General features: G+C 35.0%; 1 protein-coding gene and 1 long non-coding RNA gene across 6 annotated transcripts in view; one reads left to right on the forward strand and one right to left on the reverse strand.

Annotated features, from left to right (window-relative positions):
* LOC107553283 (kinase D-interacting substrate of 220 kDa-like) overlaps window positions 1-21,204 on the forward strand; it is a 35,545-nt gene extending 14,341 nt beyond the window's left edge. Inside the window, exons 5-13 of one of the 5 annotated variants that reach the window (XM_016235468.1) lie at window positions 9,454-9,615; window positions 10,257-10,320; window positions 10,549-10,768; window positions 11,765-11,875; window positions 12,554-12,622; window positions 15,081-15,116; window positions 16,853-16,990; window positions 18,175-18,273; window positions 19,763-21,204. In XM_016235468.1, coding sequence (XP_016090954.1) covers window positions 9,454-9,615; window positions 10,257-10,320; window positions 10,549-10,768; window positions 11,765-11,875; window positions 12,554-12,622; window positions 15,081-15,116; window positions 16,853-16,990; window positions 18,175-18,273; window positions 19,763-19,882 — 1,019 coding nt within the window. In that variant the 3' untranslated portion in view covers window positions 19,883-21,204. The remainder of the gene's footprint in view (window positions 1-9,453; window positions 9,616-10,256; window positions 10,321-10,548; window positions 10,769-11,764; window positions 11,876-12,553; window positions 12,623-15,080; window positions 15,117-16,852; window positions 16,991-18,174; window positions 18,274-19,762) is intronic. The other 4 variants (XM_016235469.1, XM_016235470.1, XM_016235471.1 and 1 more) reach the window with 4 other exon arrangements.
* On the reverse strand, window positions 888-19,926 carry LOC107553285 (uncharacterized). The gene is made up of 3 exons (XR_001604948.1): window positions 19,916-19,926; window positions 7,750-7,755; window positions 888-984 (listed from the first exon to the last, which is right to left on the reverse strand). It is a non-coding gene; the product is annotated as an uncharacterized lncRNA (long non-coding RNA).

A 21,204-nucleotide genomic window follows, 5' to 3' on the forward strand; every position in this document is an offset into this window, starting at 1 on the left:
CCATGACAGATGAATGATAGCACTTTTTTCCTTTGCAATTTTCTCTCGTAGCAAAAGCAAGAATGTCAAATGTAATTGCTAAACAAATCACTTGATGTCAAAGCCAACTTCTTCTCCCACCAGCTTCAAAAGCTCTCTTTTTCTGGTGGAAGAATTACATCAGCCTCAATTGATTATAAATAGTATTCTTAGCATGCTGTAACAGAAGATGTGTACAACTGGGGAAAGATTAGCTTTCTCTTGGCCACGGCCTGATGTTTGTGTCTGTATATGAATTGTGCGCGACGACTAATTTGACTGTCGTTTAAACGAAAGTTTTGTATCCGATTAGTCGACTAATCTAAAAGTAAGAAACCCCCAAAAGAACCCCTCTGTGCATGCGTGTAGCATATATAATAGCCTATATTTGAAATACTTAATCTATGAATCACACTGTCAAATCCCTCAATGAATTCCGCTTGCCGCACACTTGCCTCGCGGTATCATCATTTAATTTTAGGCGGTCGTTAAAAAGAAAAAAAAGAAATGCATACACTCAACGTCGGCCAAAGCATAGCTTATTTATTCAAATCCGCTGGGGAAATGCAGAACAATGGAAAATCAATCAATAGCCTGACAGAATTCTTACGGCGCGGACGGGATCGCAGCGCCGGCGGGTTGTAGTGAATGACGGGGTTGACATTTGCTGGCTTTGGCCAGCCTCTAAGCTAACGCTTGTTCAGTGAAATTATCAACGTGGTCTGGTGAAAGACGGGACCTGAGGCGATTAACAATAAAATTACCGCACTTGAAAAAACGCGCTCGGCAGGAACTGAAGTCGCAGGCACGCAGAGATAACGAAAAGCAAGCCGATAGAGTTTCAGAAAGCGGCTGGAAGTGGGTGGGTGTTCGTTAGAGGAATAGACGGCGCGGACGGGATCGCAGCGCCGGCGGGTTGTAGTGAATGACGGGGTTGACATTTGCTGGCTTTGGCCAGCCTCTAAGCTAACGCACGTGCCTGTATTGAATATGATTACACATCGCTCCAGTAGAGTTATTGTAAGATAATTTGACATTACACAGTTTACACACAATTTTTCCGTTTCCTTCTAATTCAAAATAATCCCACACCTTGCTTGTCTTTCGCATGGTCATTTTTTAACTCGCCGCAACTGACACGAAAAAAACGCATGTGAGGTCTGAGGTAAAAATGTAGTTTTGCCCAGACAAACTTTTAAAAATAATGTATTGTTTTTCAAAAGTTTTATTTTAACTTGTTATTTAAAATTTTTTTCAAAAGTTTTATTTTAACTTGTTATTTAAAATGTTTTAAATGCAATGTTAAAATGATGGTAATTTGAATGATAAAATCATGTTGTTGTTTTTTTTGTTTTTTTTTTCTGTTGTGTAATCGACTATTGTTTTCAGTGTCGACTAGTAGGAGCTGTACCGTTTAGTCGACAAGTCGACTAGACCCGCACATCCCTAGTTGAATACAAATACTAGAAATAGTGGGTTTGGGGTGGAATTAGCTTGCTTCACTGCCTACTGTGTCTCATAAAATTACCTGTAACTGCTTATATCACATCCATATCCATATTGTCGCTGTCTAATTAAAAACACACATCTTCACTTTTGCCAATTTAGAATTTTTACCGCGTCTTTCGCATGGTCATTTTTTAACTCGCCGCAACTGACACGAAAAAAACGCATGTGAGGTCTGAGGTAAAAATGTAGTTTCGCCCAGATAAACTTTTAAAAATAATGTATTGTTTTTCAAAAGTTTTATTTTAACTTGTTATTTAAAATTTTTTAAATGCAATGTTAAAATGATGGTAATTTGAATGATAAAATCATGTTTTTGTTTTTGTTTTGTTTTTCTGTTGTGTAATCGACTATTGTTTTCAGTGTCGACTAGTAGGAGCTGTACCGTTTAGTCGACAAGTCGACTAGACCCGCACATCCCTAGTTGAATACAAATACTAGAAATAGTGGGTTTGGGGTGGAATTAGCTTGCTTCACTGCCTACTGTGTCTCATAAAATTACCTGTAACTGCTTATATCACATCCATATCCATATTGTCGCTGTCTAATTAAAAACACACATCTTCACTTTTGCCAATTTAGAATTTTTACCGCAGACTGAATGCGCTGAAGGCCTGCTGTTTGAATTGTGCATCATAATGACCAATAAAATGGTGTTTAATCAAGTTAACCGTTTAACAATTATCTTCACTGGCCATGAGAAAACCACGCATCTCTCAGTCTTATGTTTTTAAGAGCATCTTCACAAAACTGTTAGTAGAACCTAATTCTGGCAATAGATGCATCTGACTAAAGTCTGACTGAGACTTTATATTCACTGAAGTATCTCTTTTTCACACACTACTCTTCAAATTTTTTTTTTTGAAAGAATTCCTATATGCTCACCAAGGCTACATTTATTTGATCAAAAGCAGTAGGATTGTGAAATGGTATTGTAATTAAAATAACCTTTCTATTTTATATAATAATAGAATTTTCAGCAGCCATTACTTCAGTCTTCAGTGTCATATGATACTTTGGAAATGCTGATTTGGTGCTCAAGAAAAATTTCTTATCAGTGTTGAAAACAGTTGTGTGAACAGAAGGTTCAAAAGAACAGCATTTGTATGAAATAGAAGCCTTTTGTAACATTATAAATGTCTCTTTTGATCAAGTTATTGTGTCCTTGCCGAAAATGAAGTCTTTTAATTTATCTTTTAAAATATTAATAGAAAGATAGCGTATATTAAAATGCCTTAGTAAGAGTATATTGGTAATTTTTTTGTCTTTTTTTTATTCATTCTATTCATTCTTTCAACTCATTTATTAAATTATAAAAAGTTGGTTGATATTATATTTTGAAATGAAATTACTTGAATTGATCTCATCCTCCTCTGTTCATTTTAAAGATTTTAAAGGGGTCATGAACTGCCTTTTTTATTTTATTATTATTATTTACAGTATTATTTTGTACTGTTCTCTGAGGTCCACTTATAACATTATTTTTACATTAAAAAACATCATAATTTAGTAGTAATAGGCTGTTTTCTGTCCTGTTTTGACCCCCCTCATCAGAACGCTCTGTTTGAATAAGCGTGGCAGATTGTAGACTTGGAAACACCCACTGGTATGATTGGCTAACAGTTGTGTATGTTTGACAGCCTACATCCTTCATAGATAGATGCTGCTGTGATTTAGGTTAAAAACAGATAAATACTCAGTACATATCAAATGATCTGTAATAACAGACAAAGCAATAGTGACCACATAATAAAAAACAGCTACTCAACACTTGTGTGGTGTGACATTACTGTCAGATCCAATATATTCGGCACAGCATTGTCTTTTAGTTTCAATCTTTCAGAAAATCCTGGGTCAAATTATGCCTGGTTTGTAAACGAATCCGCAGTAAAATGAAGTGAACAAAGGACCAAGTTCTTACTGACACGGTCTGGAACGTCATTAAAAATAAAGCTTACAAAATAAAGTTGCCATACAAAGACTGCTTTTCCACAACTTGGCATTGAACAGTGTCTTGTTGTCTTCAGAGCCAACTTTATCGTTTTGTTTCTGTGTAGACCTGCGTTTGCCTCTCTAGTTATTTACACATGCGCGGATCAGTGGGCAGGGCTAAACAGGCAGTGATGTAGAAGCAGGCGTTGATGATCGTCTTCAGAGGCGGGGTTTAGCCACACTATTACATCATACGTCGTTTTGGCAGATTGGCTTCAAAATAAGCTGTTTGTAGACTAATGGGAAAGTTTTGAGTTCTGAAACTTACAGGATGTTTTTTATAGTGCAATGACCACTTACATGTCAAAAGATCAAGGGAATTTTGTTTTCTCAGTTTATGACCCCTTTAATAAAAAAGCGAAATGGCCAGAAAAAAACCCAGTCTGACTAACACAAAAGGCTGAAATGAAGACGCAGGGACCTGGCACATAGATTTTTTGTTGTGTAGGGATATGGCCTGGTCTGGCTAAGAGTGAAAATTCCCCTGTAGGCCTGCAGATGTGTCTCTTCCTCCTTGTCTGGTTAGTCTTGTTTTAGCCAGTCATTGGAATGACATCTTCATTCTGATGTGTTTATGTACGCCTCGGATGTTTTAGTCTGGGTGTTGTGTTTGGACGAGGCCTGTGTCGGGGTGTTTGCGCTGTCACACTACACGCCAGATTAAATACAGCAGCTTTCTCATCAACTGCTCCCTGCACGCTATTGAATGTATGTGTGTTTATTTTTGTATTCTATAAACAAGTCAATGATAAACATCTCTATTTAGAATTACATGATTACAAACCTTTCATTATGGACATCCAATTTAAAGTTACTACTAAAACTGTGGTGCAATTTGTGCTGTCATTATAGCTTTGAAAATAGCCATATATTGGGTTTCATAAAGACATAAGCTTAACATTTTCACTCTTGAAATGTTACACTGATTTCATGTTCTGCTATTGTTTTTAAAGAAAGATTTCAAATGGTTCAGAAGTATTATATAAAATGTTCTTTGAATCAAGGTTTTAAACTTAACTCTATTCCAATTAAATACACAAATCTTATATCAACGCATCAGTAATAATTAAAAATATTATGGAATTTATTATTATTGTTTGTAGTAGTAGTAGTAGTATTTTATTATTTAATGTTATTAATAATGAAACTTTATTAATGTTAAAAAATAATAAATTAAACAAATGATTGTTCTTGTTATTTAATCTTAATTTATGTTTCATTTGTTAGTAATGTATATTTGATTTAATATTATTATAAAGTTAAATAGAAATTAATTTTAGTAATAACAATTTTATTATTATTAAATGTTAGTAATAATAATAAATTGCATAATATATATTATTATTACCATTATTATTACTTAATGTTAATGTTAATAATAATAATAAATTAAATAAATTTGTCTTTGTCGTCTTCTTCTGAAATCTGTAAAATTCAAACCTCTGTTCCAAATAAATTTGATCAATTATCGTGTCTGTCAGGCAGTCTCATCTTGTCTTAGCAATATGGACCAGACTCAAAGGCAAGTCAAAAGTCTGGCTGTGTGAGACTATGCTTGCCTTAGCAAACACTGTTAATTCATAGATCATTAATCGAATATGTGTAAGAGGCACATACTTGGCTACAAAGAATTGTATAATATTTTTGGATCCTTCTTAAATGTTCTTCCTTCTCTAAAGCAGGTTCCTTTAAAGCATAGGCCGTGGAAAGTGTGTGTGTGTGTCTTGTGACAGAGGAAGTTGGTTCTCTAGAGAGGCTCTTGTCACTGGCTCCTGTTTGTCTGTGAGCATGCTCACACACGCATACAAATAAACAAGCCCAGCTGGATTTCGGAAGAGACACAATCTGCCCAGTTCTGCTTAATCCAGTGCGTGGGAAATGAACCAAACCTCTCTCACCAGCACACGTTTCTCTTGTTCAGCCCTTCTTAAAATCATATTGTGAAATCTTGATAAAATTGAAAAAATTATTTTGAAAGATTATTGGAGTGTTTTACAAGAAAATACCATTTCAGTCTTTGTACTTAAAAATTCCACATTCAATTCAGTTTGTTACTTGTTGTTGTTTTCAATCAGAAATTGCTTGTAAATGTAAAACATAATTATAAAGGAAACCCTACACCAGTTTTTATTTCAGCCAAAACAATCTAAATAACATCACTGTCTCCATCAGCAAAACTATATACTTGGTATATTAGATCTCCTGAATTACACCCCCAATAAGTTCACTTATGAATGATTTCACTTGTAGGCGGAGCCTTGTGTCACTATTTTCATACTGTATGTAGAAATATCAAGGTCATAAATATTTTTATGATTTATCTTGTGAAATTTGAGGGATTTGTCATATATAATGTATTAGTTTTTCTATTTTATTTTTATTTGTGCTTTGTCTATTATTATTTTTATTTAGTTTGTTTTGACTATCATTCTAAGTTGGTTAATTTGAGATTTTCTTGTTTCATTTTGTCTTATGTATGCATATATGTATTTATTTATATAATTTGATGTATTGTTAATCAATTTGTGGCCATTTACATCTTATTTCAGTACATTTTGGTGTCATAAAAAATTATTTTTTAATTTTATTTAGTTTTCTATTTTGTTGTGTTGTTACTGTTAACTACAAAAACGAAACATTGTTTTCAGTAATTGAAATAAATAATGAATAAAATAAAATCCAAATTTTACATGAAAAACTAATGACTAACTGAAATTAAAAAAGTGTGTTTGCATGCTAAAATGACTAAAGCTAAAATAAAAATGAATTAAAGCTGTATTGAAATATTGTAAATAATACTTTTTTTTTTAAACTAAAAAGACAAAGGCTCATTTGCACAAAAAAACTTTAAGTGAAATTAAAACTGAAAATATAAAAATAAAAGCTAATTCAAAATATTAATAAATACTATACTAGTATATAAATAATACTTAAGTAGCACTGGATTTAACAATGATAACACTGATATGTGATTTATTCCACAACTTCCACAAATAATCTCAGCTGGATCATCCATGTTTGATGTTTATTATACATGAGGAGTGGAGTTTTGGTCCCGTGAGCTCTCGGTTTGAGCTGGAAATGCAGAAATAGAAACCAAACAACCAACACAATATAGAGTGGCTTTGTTGTATCTGGTTAGGATGCAGTGTAAATAGTTGTGCTATATCAGGTCAGAGGTCATGTTTCAGACACTCCTTCCAGGTGTGTATTGTCTCCCATTAAGATATCAGTGTTTGTTTACACTGCCTCACCACCTCAGTTTAGCAACAGGTCATCTGAGTGTCATTGTGTCATCTCTCTCCTGCCCAGTTTAAACAGCTCAAATCAAATTACTTAAACCGGTGGTATGGGACGGGGCCAAGCACTGAGCTCACCGGCTCGATCCGTATTAGTATCAGTAAAAAGGACTTATACCGACCAATAAGAAGATTCAGCAGAGAAGCAGAGAGACAGAGGCGTGGGTTGGGGGCAGATAAGAAGATAGACATTTTGCAGAACCCATACTTCTTCCTCTGTGTTCAGCAGAAACAGATCTTCAGATTTAGTTGATATGAATTTCCACGCTCAATAAGATAAATTGCAATGGGAAGGCATTTATCTGAAAGAGCCTGACATCGTGCTGCAGAAATAACTGCGGTAACCACATATACGCTCAAAACGTTGGGCTAAGAGTGTGCGCTTGTGACTAGTAAGCCAGTTTAGAGTAGATTTTCATGTTATTGATGATAATTAATACTAAATACTAATTTAATGCACACTGAAAGCAATCTGACCAAAAATCAATCTGTCAGTCAGTCAGTCTGAATCAATGTCAGAATGTCCTTTTTTATGAACCCCCAATGTTTATACTCTGGAACTGATTTTCAGGGGCATTTTGCCTTTATGAGGGAGTTTTTTTATAATTTGATTGACAATATATTATTTATTTATTTAGTTAGGTAGTGTTCATTTAACCCTCTTTTGCTGCTCGTGTGGCCATCAAAAATGATAAATGTACTAAATTATATTTATGAAAATAGTTATGGTCCATTTACATATTATCTGTTAACCACTTTTTGAGCACCTGAAAATTTGAGCAATTTCCATGCTTTGGAGTAGTGTTAATTTCGTTAACGAAGACTATGATGAAAAATGTTTGTTGACAAGCTTTTTTCCCCATGACAAAGAGGAGACGACAATAAGGCCAATAAACGATAACTACACTCTAAAAAATGCTGGGTTAAATACAACCCAGTGCTGTGTAAAATAGGGACAAACCCAGCAATTGGGTTGTTTTGACCCAGCGGTTGAGTTAAATGTTTAACCCAACTTTCTGGGTAGTAACCCAATCGCTGGGTCAAAACAGCCCAATTGCTGGGTTTGTCCCTGTTTTACCCAGCACTGGGTTGTATTTAACCCAGCATTTTTTAGAGTGTAAGGCTACTGTATATCAACATGCAATTTCGTTGACGAAATAAGACGAGACTAAAATGTATTCAAAAAGATAAAAACTTTACCAAAAACCTCTTTTTATTTTCATCAAAAAAGGAGACAAAATGTTATTGCAGACTGCTCTACACGCCTCTACTACTCATGCTTTCATGAGTGCGGTTGCCAGATATCAAGAGTTCTAATCCCCGAATCAGAGTGCCGCTGTTAAATTCATACATTTTCTGCCCGGGGTGTTTTGCTTATTTTAAGCAATCTGGAAATCTGCAAATTTAAGAAATCTTTAAGATCTCACTGTATTGTTTGCGATTGTGGTCGCTGAATAAATACACTTACTCAATCGCTGTTGTTTGAATAGAGAAATAGACTATTGCAATTAGTGGAATTACTAGGAATTTCACTGTTATAATATTTTTCGTTTGTTTTAGCTGTTTTCATAATGTAGACAGAGAGATTGCATAAGTCTTTGGTGTTGATTTATATAATAAAAAGCCTATAATAAATCAGTACACTAGATGAGCTAAAATACACCATGTGTCCACATTCTATTGATTTGTGCTTACTGGAGAAAGTGCAGTACCTGAAATGCAAAAGTAAATTTCTCAAATGACAACAATCATTACGATTATACGTTTGAGAAAAAAATAATTTTTATCAGTTTAACCATTACACAGAATGACGAAAATGTGACTAATATTTCATTGACTAAAAAACCTGACTAAAATGCTCATACATTTCATTGAATAAACAAAAACACGACAAGTTTGTCTAAATATGATATGATATGAACTAAAATGTACATTTGAGTAAGACTAAATTAAAAATGGCTGCCAAAATGAATACTGCTGTACGGTTAATTAATAATAATCTTATTGCTAAAATGTCAAGTTTTCTTTGACTAAAACTAGACTAAAATGTTGAGACTTTTAGTCGACTAAAACTTGACTAAAACTAGATAAGGTTGACTAAATATGATAAAAACTAACAAGAAAATTTTAGCCCGGGATTAAGACTAAGACTAAAGTGAAAATAGCTGACAAAATGAGCACTACTTTGGAGCACAGATTTAAATGTGGTCTCTTTTTAAAGAAGACACTTGGCAGATTATTGCTGACAAGAAAAAAAGGACCAAAAAATGCCCAAAAATTGTATAGTAGAAATATTTTCCAAAATATGTTTACTCTGAAACAGTGTGAAATAAAAGCGATAAATCTAAACAAGTTGTATTCCATATTTGAGGTTGATATATCAAAAAATTTGCTTTCAGTAAGATTTTGTTTGGGCGCAATACCAAACATTTCCTTTAGATGAAATTTGCTTCCCATTTATTTCCAATGCGGTCAAAAAAAACAGCACGAAAGGATTAATGGTACATTTATTTCCATTTTATTCCCCCCCATTTTAAATATTTGGGGAATTTTAGCCTCTAAACCTGTTGATTTTTTTAAAACTTGTATACCTTTGCGGTTTCTGTACTGTATTTTAATAGTCACTCTCTCATTGCAGGATTTCTAAAAACATCCCCACCACTAAAGATGTGGAGCCTCTGTTGGAGATTGATGGTGATATTCGTAGTTTTGAGGTGTTTCTTTCGTCACACACCCCTGTTCTCACCGCTCGTGATGTGGAGATGTTCCTACCTTGTACTGTCAACTGAGATCATTGCAGGTACAAACCCACACAAACACGTTTGTCTAGCTATAAATAAGAAGGACATTGTTTTTATATAAAGCTAGAATTCATGCAAACTTACCCAACTACATAAACACTAACTAGAATTTTTCAGTAACGAGCAAGGTGGCAATCAACACTAATTGACAAAATGTTATATTTACTGAAATGTATAGCTTGATGTTTTTTATAGTGTGTATATATGAATTAATTTCATATACAGAAGACTCATTTTTATATTTTGAGGATGTCTCCTGGCTTTTCTTAGATTTAACTGTTTGTATCCCTAAATATCGATAAGTAAATGCACACACAATGCTATATTGCTGTGAATTTCTCTAAATCACTGCAAATATGAGAGATGATATTATCTCATCACATGATAATGGTCAGCTGTGCCGTGCTTTGAGACAGCAGACGTTGCTTGGTGCAATGTGACAATGGACTGTGCAATAAAGGTTTCTTTGTGAACGCATGGAGATGAGTAAGGTCTCAATTGTGTTCACCTCAGGAAATGAAACATCACTGAAGCTCAATGAGCTGCTCGTTTTCTGGGTCACCCAGCCAGTCTTATTTGGTCTGCCTGGGTGACTCATTTATATTATTTCCAACCAAACAAATTCTGACGTATGTTTCAGCCCCTGAGACTTGGACGCTAAAGCAAACGTGGATTTCATTGGGAGCCACGTTTATTTCTTCCAGGTGCGTTTGCGATTTCTGTTGGGAAACATCAGTGTTTTTCTAAGGGAATCAAACCACAAAGGCCTTTCTTTTCTCACATGTAACTTACTATAAATGCTTCATTTGGCTGAAGTCAACTGTGAGTGGGAGGATTTGAATGTCTTTAAAGTGCTGGCCAAGATTTGGATCTAACTTTCTCCTACTCTCTCTCTCTCTCTCTCTCTCTGTCTTTTTCCCTCCTCTCTTCAGATGTACGAGATGCACGAGAGAAGATGCACCTTGGGGGAGTCAGCTATCCCACACTGCCCCTACAAGATGCTTCGGTACGGTGCACTCTACATTTGGGCAGCACTCTTTGGCCTGTTCTCCCACAGGCTCTTTCCCCCCTGCTGGAGTGCTGCCGGCCGCTCAACCCCACAGCAGCTACTTTAGTGGGCTTACTGGACCCCAACACCCCTTCTACAACCGGGTGAGACATCAGTCAGAGACATTGCTTACTGTGTTCAAGCAAAATGCACCTGTGTCTATGGAGTTACTGAAACATACCTATGATAAGTATATAGTAAAATAGGTGCAGGAGCAAAACTCCTATGTTAAAAAAAAAAACACAATTCCCAAATAAATCATGATACTGAGTAATTTTATATTATTGTTATTGTTGTTGTGGTATTATTATTATTAATAACAGTAATATTTCATAAAATATTGTTTTAACATTAATAATAATATTAATTAATAATTATCTTACTACTGTTTTTAATAATTTGTTTTAATTATATTTTATATTTGATCATATTCAGCTTACTAATAATAATGATGATAATGATAATAGTAATATAATAATAACAACAACAATAACAACAATAATAATAATATTTCATAAAATGTTAATAATATTATTAATGTAGTATTAATAAATTATTATTATTATTAGTAGTAGTAGTAAGTATCAGAAATAAAATTAATAATAATTTTACTACTGCTATTAATAATATTTGTTTTAATCATTATATTTTATATTTTATCATATTCAGCTTAATAATAATAATAATAATAATAATCATCATCATCATCATTTAATGATCAGTATTTACTACTAATAACTAAAGGATGATTATGATTATTATGATTATACTTAATATTTTGTAAAATAGAATAATTATAAATACATAAATAAATAAATAATATAATAAATACTAAAAATATTATTATTATTATTATTATTAGTAGTAGTAGTAAGATTATTATTATTATTATTAATAATAATAATTGTACCACTTCCACTAATAATAATGATAATAATAGTTTGTGAAATATTCAATATATATAGCCCAGCCCTAATAAATCTGTTTATAGGCTGTTATGTATGTTTGACCTTCATTGAATGCCTGATGTGGTGCTGACCCTCACCTGACCCTCATTCATCAGATTCCTGAGTATTTGTCTGTTCTCTCCACCTCTATAGCCTTACTTCCCTCATCATGTTTACCACCTGCCCCGACATTACCCTGGCAACCCCCATCACGCCCCCTCACGCCCTGCTACTAAACTCCATAAGGACCCCAGTCTGGGACTAGTAAGTACATAACTAAACGCATCAATGTCACTGCAGCCAGACGCACATTTTAATGCCTAGTCTATATGGACACAATAATGTCTTTATGAGTCATGATATTAAATGTATCGCTCTTTTTTTCTTTTCATGATTTAAGTTCCTTGTGACAAACAGCCTGTGGCTTGTATGCTATAACTTTGCACGCTAAACTCGCAGTGCAGTTTTGTGGTTCTGTAGCATTTTCCCTGAAAAATGTATATAAATGTTTTTAGTTCTCAACAGCCTTTTTCCTTTCCTCCTCACATAGTTTTAGTCTTAAAGGTACGGTAGCCGTTTGATTCTGTGTATGTACATGTTAACCTTTATGACTGGCTAACACTTTTGCATGGCAAATGAGTAATAATCTCTGTCACTTTACAGTCTAGCTCATATTTTAATATCATATGGTTATGACATTATAACCATGTGATTTCTGGCTGGTTAGAATCTGTCTGCATTTCTAAAAGAGCCTGAAAACGATTGTTTTCAATAACATTTCCCATTAAAGACCTGATGGAGTTTCTAGAATTCAGAAGTTACAGGAAAACCCCCATAATTCCTGCCAGACCTCTCCCCTGTCCATACTAAATGTGTGTGTTCTATAACTGTCTTTTATCCTCCGGTTCCTCCTCTTTCATCCATACTGTCTCCCTCCATCAGGATGTAATCAGAGAGGACTCCAGCGAGGGTCTTCCCTCTCCTACATCCCCCTCTATGGTAACTTTAGCAGTGCGTATGTCTGTGTTTATATCTGTGCATAAAAGATGCAGTAGAGCATTTTATTGCCTGCAGACACACACATATACACTTATGATGCTAGTGGCATGTTACACTTATATTGCTGTCCAGTCTCTGCCTGCGCTGCTTAGACCCTAAAGCTTCATCTTGACTTTTTAATGCGTATTTGACTTTGACTTTGTATCAGCAAAATCAGTTAGTAAACAAATCAGGTGGTGCACCTCATTGAAGCAGTAGGATTGGTGATGCTCATTACAAAATTATAATTTGAATGTTATCACTGGTAACTAAGGTTGCAAAAAGGTGTAAAATTTCCAGTAAATTTAGGAAATATTGCAGAAATTTTGGAAACTTTCCAGGTATATATTTTTTGGGAATATACTGGTAACTAATGTTATTTTGTCCGTTGAAAACAACTACAACAACAACAACCCAGAGGTAGTACAAAGTTTGATATGCTACAAGTGAATTCAACCATTCCACTACAAAACTGTAAAATGAATCTAAAAATGCAACTGAAAATCTTTTTAGTAGGCATTTTGACCTTATTATATGTATAAGGTTTTAAAAGAAATTAATACTTTTATTGTGCAAACATTAAACTGATCAAAAGGTACGGTAAAGGCTTACATTATTAAATAAATAAATAAATAAGTCCTGTTCTTTTGAAATTTCTATTCATCAAACAATCCTGACAAAATATTTTCCACAAATATATTAAGCAGCACAATATGGATATTCAATATGTGACCCTGGACTACAAAACCAGTCATAAGTGTCAATTTTTCAAAATTGAGATTTATACATCATCTGAATGCTAAATAAATAAGCTTTCCATTGATGTATGGTTTGTTAGGATAGGACAATATTTGGCCGAGATACAACTATCTGAAAATCTGGAATCTGAGGGTGCAAAAAAATCAAAATATTGAGAAAATCGCCTTTATAGTTGTCCAAATGAAGTTCTTAGCAATGCATAATACTAATCAAAAATTAAGTTTTAATATATTTACAGTAGAACATTTATAAAATATCTCCATGGAACATGATCTTTACTTAATATCCTAATGATTTTTGGCATAAAAGAAAATCTATAATTTTGACCCATACAATGTATTTTTGGCTATTGCTACAAATATACCCCAGTGACTTAAGACTGGTTTTGTGGTCCAAGGTCACATATGGATCCTTCAATATGGGTATTAATAATTAATGTTTCTTAAGTACCGAATCAGGATATTAGAATGATTTCTGAAGGATCGTGTGACACTGAAGACTGGAGTAATCCAGCTTTGCCATCACAGGAATAAAATATATTTTAATTGAAAGCAGTTATTTTAAATTTTTAATAATGTTTCACAATATTACTGTTTTTACTGTATTTTTGATTAAATAAACACAGAGCAGATTCAAAAACATAAAAAAATCATACCAACCCCAAACATGATTTCAAACAAACTTTCTGCATCAAATTAACATTTATTTTACACAATATTCACTCAATTCAATACAAACTTTTTAAAAATGGAAAATGTGCAATATCCGTTGATTGGGGGCTGTTGGAAAGACGCTTCTGTTGCCAGATCGGCCACAGCTGTCTGCTGATGCCAATAATCTCAAAATGGCCAAATATCAGATATCATAAATCATAATTATCTCAGATTAGACCATTACTGATGCTCACTTACTTATCATTCATCCCAATTTATGATCCCTAAAACCACTATTTACACATCTCTCAGCACCTCCAGCATATTCTCCATTCCTGCACATCTGTCATTCTTCCCCATTGTCATAGCCTGAGTCAAGCCGCTGCTTTCTCTCCTAATATTCTGCCCTCCTTCCTTCAGCTCTGTTGTTTTGCTCTTTCATGCCTCAGTCATTTGATCCGCTCTCTGGTCTGTCCCCCCATCGCTGCTTTGTTCTGCGTGGTGTGAAAGGCTGCTACTATCTGAGGCTGGCTGGATTAGCATCAGCAGTGCTGGGACGGCGCGCTGCATGAGGCCGCTCTTATCAGCACAGCGAACCGCTTCCTTCAGCGAACATGTCTTGTTTCCTCCTCCCCGGCCCCTCACGCTAATTACACTCTTATCGCCTGGCTCGAACACTCACCCATCAGGGTGGGGCCGTTTTGGAATTAAACAACTTCTTCTCTGCATGGAGTCGTGAAAAGTCCTCTCAGTTTCTCCTATTCTCGTTCTGTGTGTCTCTTCTGTTCTAAACTCTTTGCCAGTCCGTCCTTTCTGCAAAATGTTGTTCTTTTCATTCTTTTCAAGTTCTCTGTTTGCTTGGCTTTGTCAAATCAGTACTGTGAAATCCGTGCAGGTTGGATGCTGTGAGACAAGCATCTGTCATAAATAATGTTATTGTGTGTACACATTTGATTGATCGCTGATTGAAGCATGTGACCTAATCCCTCCATTCCTCTCGTCCTCTCTCCTGTTCTCAGTCCCAGATTAAATCTCAGCCCTTCAGAACGAAGCAGGTACAAACATTTAAACCCTTCCGTTTTCTTATATTAACTGTGTTATTTTCAGGGCTTCTGCTCATTTTGGCTTGTTTCACTTAAAACCAGAACAAAATGAACAGCCAGTTCTGTCATTGTGAAATTTCTGTTCAAATACACTGTGGCCAAAAGTATGTGAACAAGCGAACATCACATGCTGTCCAGCTCCAGATAGGACAATAACAACTTCCATGCAACCTGTGCGCTATATTTTAAGTCCTCTGAAGCCATTTGATGATTAATGTGAAGGACAGATTGAAATTTAAACTGTTTTTGACTTAAAATGTCTCAAATGTTTTTCTCCATTATATAGGTTCAGACCGGCGTTTCAAGTTTAATTTTAACGTCAGTTTGTTTGAATCTGAGTGCAAATGAAATTTGATAGAATATTAGTAGTGACTATAGATCATTTTTATTCAAAGGTTTCTCCTGGTTGGCTGATTACGTTTCATTTTTCTGCAGTTTCATCCAATTAGCTCTCAAGGCACTGATTTTCTTTTATTTCTTGTGTGTTTTTCTTATTAAACATGCCTGCTGCTGATGAATAGGATTTAAGCACAAATATTTTAGGTGAAAACAACTGGTGTGAAGCTTGGCTGAGAATCCTCACCACTTAATTTTGAACAAAGAATCATGGACATATTTGATATTTTTTGGCTGCTCATCACAGTAGTTGTTTCCAAATCAGACTAACCTACATATAGATACAAGGCCAAGTCACCATCATATGAAGAACAGTTTTATAATGCTAATGCTGAGTCATTTATGGAGTTAACGCTGGCCCCAAATGATTAAATTAGTGAGCAGTTCACTACATGGTTGCTGCATTAGTTAAGTGGGCTGATTATAATTTCACTTTAAAAAATAAATGACATCTATGGATCTATGTAGAACCAAAATCAAGGGTGGTTTTGCAACAATGCCATAGAAGAACCATTTCGGGTACCACAAAGAACCTTTAAGTGAACAGTTCTTAAAAGAAAAAAAAATTATTTGGGTGAAGAATATTCAACATTGAACATTTTCAATTGATCAATCAAATAAAGAATCTTTTTGCACCATAAATAACCTGTTGTGGAATGGAAAGGTTCCATGGATGTAAAAGGTTCTTCATGGAACCATAGATGCCAATAAAGAACCTTTCATTTTAAGATTGTGGAAACTTTTTATTGCACAAAAGATTTTTTATAGTGAAAAAAGGTTCTTTAGATCATTAAAATGTTCTTCACATTAAGAAAAAAACAATGGTTCCTTTGAGAACTGTTCAGTTAACGGTTCTTCGGAGAACCAGAATGGTTCTTCTATGGAATCACAGCAAACTCCCGCTTTTGGATCCTTTATTTTTAAGAGTGTACGTCATACTTGAAGGTCTAATGAGATCAGTGCACAGGCCAAAGATCAACCATAACAGCACAACAAACTGGGTCACCACTGACATCCAGACCACACTGTGTCTACACTACACATACTGCGTCTACACTACACATACTGCTCCCATACATGACTTCAACAGACATACATTTCCATCATATATTGAACCTTCACCCATAACTGCTCAGAGTTCCTTATTCTGTACTGACATTGGATTACTGCTGTGCTTTTTCTTGAGTTACTGCTTTTGCATTGCATGGCTTTGACCGTGCCTCATGCCTTGCTATTCCAGAATGCATTATGACTTGATGGAATGAGTAACTAGTTATTGTATGTGTGTGTAGGGCTCTGATTCTGTGGTTTCTAGTGGATCTCAGGTCCTCCTCAGTTCTCTGAGCATCGATGGCATATGTGAGAAGCTGAAACAGATCCAGGGTCTGGACTCCAGCATGCTGGAGCAGTATATCAGCACAATCAAAAAGGTTTGTTTTGGAGAAGTGTCCTGAAAAGGTCCATTGAAAAGAATGCAGTCCATTTAAAGGTTTGGCATGTGATTTTACTGTGCACTTAATAGGCACTTTCACAGTACACTTTATTGTCCTATTGCTTCTCTAAAGCATTTGAGGTGCAAATCTAATGTTTTTTTTCCTATGACAGCTGTTATACATGTTTGAAAAAGTATTATCTAACAGGATTAACGTAGTATGAAGTAGCTAATTTTAAACATCTCATCTCTGTATCTCCTCCCCTCTAAATTAGGAATTAAGTCATAATTTTCTATAAATAATTTTCTACATTTTAACAATCTGTTGAAATTATATTCAGTGATAAATTATATTGAATACTTCGACGAATATAAAGTTGATAAGAGCAGCATTTATTTGAAAACAATCTTGTTTTTTTGTAATAAAGTCTTTGCTGTAATGTTTGATCAATTTAATCCATCCTTTTTAAAAGTATTAATTTATTTTAAAAAATCTTATTGATACCAAACGAAGTACAAATCAACATTTGGCACAAACTAGCAAGCCCTACTTAAAGAAAGTCATTTCTAATTTCCTAATTTCTTTTAATTTGATTTATTTCATAAAAAAAAATATTTGTTTAATTTTTCAGTTGTTTATTGCTAGAAAATAATGGGTTTTGAATTGTGTTTGAACATGTCCTTATTTTGGCAACAGGGCTGCTAACTTTATATGAAATGAATAGAAAATAAAGCAGCTCTTGTAATATTTTATCTTCTGAAAGTTAGTCTCTTAGTCTTATGCCATATTTGTTTCATGGAAATACACCAATTTCTAAGTAAAAAGTGAAAAACAGGACTGAGACATGGGGTGTGGTAAATTAGTTAATCCCTGTAAATCCATGTTCATCCATTGGAAAAGAGCGGTTTTATCAGCTCCATGTGGTGCATACAGAGGTTTCACAATGAGGCCTTTCTTTCCATTGGACAACGTCTGAAAGAAGCAATGACATTTCTGATGTCTTCATTAGACATGCATTAGTCAACCTGCCAGCTGTGCTGCATCAACCTGCATACCTAAAAATCTCTATTGTGAACTTTGTTTCAACCTTTGACATACTGCTGAGATCAAATTGGTCTACAGTTTGTTAGCTGTTGAATGTCATAATGTTCTTATGTCAAATTCTGTCATCCTAAATGCAGGCCAACATGAACGGCCGGGTTCTGTCTCAGTGCAACCTTGATGAGCTCAAGAAGGAAATGAACATGAACTTTGGAGACTGGCATCTCTTCAGGTCCATGGTAAGACATCAGCTGACTTGTGAGCTGTTCTTTCCTACACATTCAGATCAGATAATGGTCATCTTTCTGTTTGTGGTTTGCAATGTTTAGCGCACAGCTATTCTCTCTATAGTGAAGAAGGCTGGATGGGGTTGAAATAAGGAACACATGTAGCTGTGTTGATCAGATTTCCATTTGCGCTTATACAAACGAATGTTGTGTTGCCAGCAAGCAGGCAGCCATCTGGTCCAAGATGGCTGCTTTCTGGATGAAGGAGGGTTATTGTCAGTGGGAACTCAGTGTCCACTTGAAGATCTGAATAGCTTGACGTTTACAAGAAAATAGCATTCTTTAGGCTGGAAACAAGTCCAAATGGAACGACTCGGGGCTAGTTGTGATATTGGCGTAAGGTTTCACATAGTTCTATGGCCATTCAGCGATTTCACATAAATGCCACAGTAAAACATGTGATTTATTTATTTATTTTTTGGCCTTGTATCCAAGTTGCTTAAAATGAAAGTCTTATTGAAATGGGTCTTGTTTTCTCTGAGTTGGTCAGGTAGGATTCTTGTTTCAGAACATGTTTATTTTTTCATGTTTTAATCCCACCCAAATCAAACACGTCTGTGATATTTAGTAAAAACACTGTCTTCAGCTAATTCAGGGGTCTTCAGAAAAATCTAATTCTTATCATTAGATTTTATTCTCATCCATCCATACATCCATATATAGGCATTTAGACATTACCATAGTGTAAAAATAAATATCGACTTATCCCAATCATTCGTAATATTATAATAATATCGCAAAGACTACCAATGGAACGTTTGGGGTCAGTAAGATTTTAATTTTTTTTAAAGAAATTAATACTTTTATTCAGCAAGGATGCATTAAATTCTTCAAAAGTGGCAGAGAAGACTTGTATAATGTTACAAAAGATTTATAGTTCAAATAAATGCTATTCTATTGAACATTTTATCAAAGATTCCTTAAAAATGTATAATGATTTCCACAAAAATATTAAGCAGCACAGCTGTTTCAACATGGGTAATCATAAGAAATGTTCCTTGAGCACCAAAGCATATGATTTCTGAATGATCATGTGACATTGAAAACTGGAGTAATGACTGCTAAAAAATCAGCTTTGCCATCACAGGAATAAATTACATTTTAATATATGTTGGAATACAAAACAGTTATTTGTAATAATATTTCACAATATTAGTTTTTACTGTATTTTTGATCAAATAAATACAGCCTGGGTGAGCACTTCTTTCAAAATGTTTAAAATTCCATACTTATAAATAGTAGTGTGTCTTTTTCTGGATAGTTTTCATACTATATGCGTTTTAGAAGTCAAGAACACAGGAATACCGTTTCAGTCTGAATTGTCCAGGAACAGACCTTGAACTTGTTGCTCAACTCAATATCACTATAATAGATGAAATTCACTGTTGCTGTTGAATCCATATTAACATTGCTGTATTTGTGCTGCGTTCATCTGCTGTAGGTTCTAGAGCAGCGTCATGTGGAGAACCAGCTGCTGCATGATGAATCGAGAGCGTGCAGCGAGCAGGGCAGCAGCATGTTGACTCAACTCGAACCCCACCGACCCTCTGAAGCGCCATAAGACGTGACCATCAACCCAGAAAACTTCACGTACATTCTCAACCTAAGCTTCGAAGAGCTCAGCGGTGTGGGGCTGGAGGAGCCCGCCAGGCAACACAATGCCCACTGGCTGGTGCGTGGTACTGCTGTGCACACAAACACATTTAGCACTGAAGTACAGCCTATAGATAAATACAGGTGCACACCATGAGAGAACGGCGTAATTATATACATAGAAGCTAACACAAACATATGCGTGCATAGAAATAAAAGAACTTGGGGCTTTTTTTTGTTGTTATTGTGCCTTTTTAACTAATTATTTCAGTATATTCAGTGTTGCATTTTGTTGCTATAGAGGCAGCTTCTCCTTTTCAGTAGTCTCTCATTTGCATGAAATAGCATGTGGTTTACTGGGTGACAAACGAAGTGTTTTCTGACCTGGATGGGCAGAGGAAGTGAAGAGCTGACCACACACATGCTAGCTTTCTATCACACAGAGATAGCTATTTCTGCACTCATCTGTTAACACTTGGCAAGGTGTTGCAACACAAGCAAGAGCTCATAATGGTTTAGATTAGCATCATGTAAGTTGTTGGTGAGCACAGACTTTGTGTGCGTCTCATTTCACATACCTCTGCACTATTTTTACACCATTTTGTAGCCCAAGTAGTGTGTTCACGCTATCGTGTGTATTATGAGTAGCTTAGTGATGTATTGCAAAAGAAAAGACAGAGTGTGGATGTACAGGAAGGGGAGTGGCTAAACATGCTAAAGCTACTGCAACAGAACTGTCCTATAAATGGAACACTGTGAATGGTTCTATGTAGTAAAAAAGTTCCATTTGAGACACGTTAGCCTTCTAAAATTCATAGACTAATTTAGAACACAACTAATGTCTCTCTAAAGGAATAGTTCACTCAAACTCACTGTCATGTTACTGAAACTGTACAACTTATCATGGAATACACCGAGTTACTTATTCCAAGTCTTCTGAAGCCATGTGATAGTCTTGTATGAAGAACAGTCAAAGAATTTCTTGCATAAACATGCCAAGTTTGAACATCTGGAAGTAAAAATGAAGTGTTAAACTGATTCTTTCTTTAAATCCCTAGATCAGTTTTTTTTATTTAATTGAATTACGTTGAATGTGATTAAATAAGTCTGTGTACCGTGAAATAATGGCAAGCGACATCTTTCTGTTTAGTTGACCTCATGGGCTGCATGCAAAACCAAACATATAATGTGACATGTATAATCCGATTCACAAACAGATTACTCTAATGAGCTGCTTCTTTAAAGGGGTCATATGATGCGATTTCAATTTTTCCTTTCTCTTTGGAGTGT

The sequence above is a fragment of the Sinocyclocheilus grahami genome, unplaced genomic scaffold, assembly GCF_001515645.1.
Source record: "Sinocyclocheilus grahami isolate Dianchi unplaced genomic scaffold, SAMN03320097.WGS_v1.1 scaffold468.1, whole genome shotgun sequence".
NCBI lineage: Eukaryota > Metazoa > Chordata > Actinopteri > Cypriniformes > Cyprinidae > Sinocyclocheilus > Sinocyclocheilus grahami.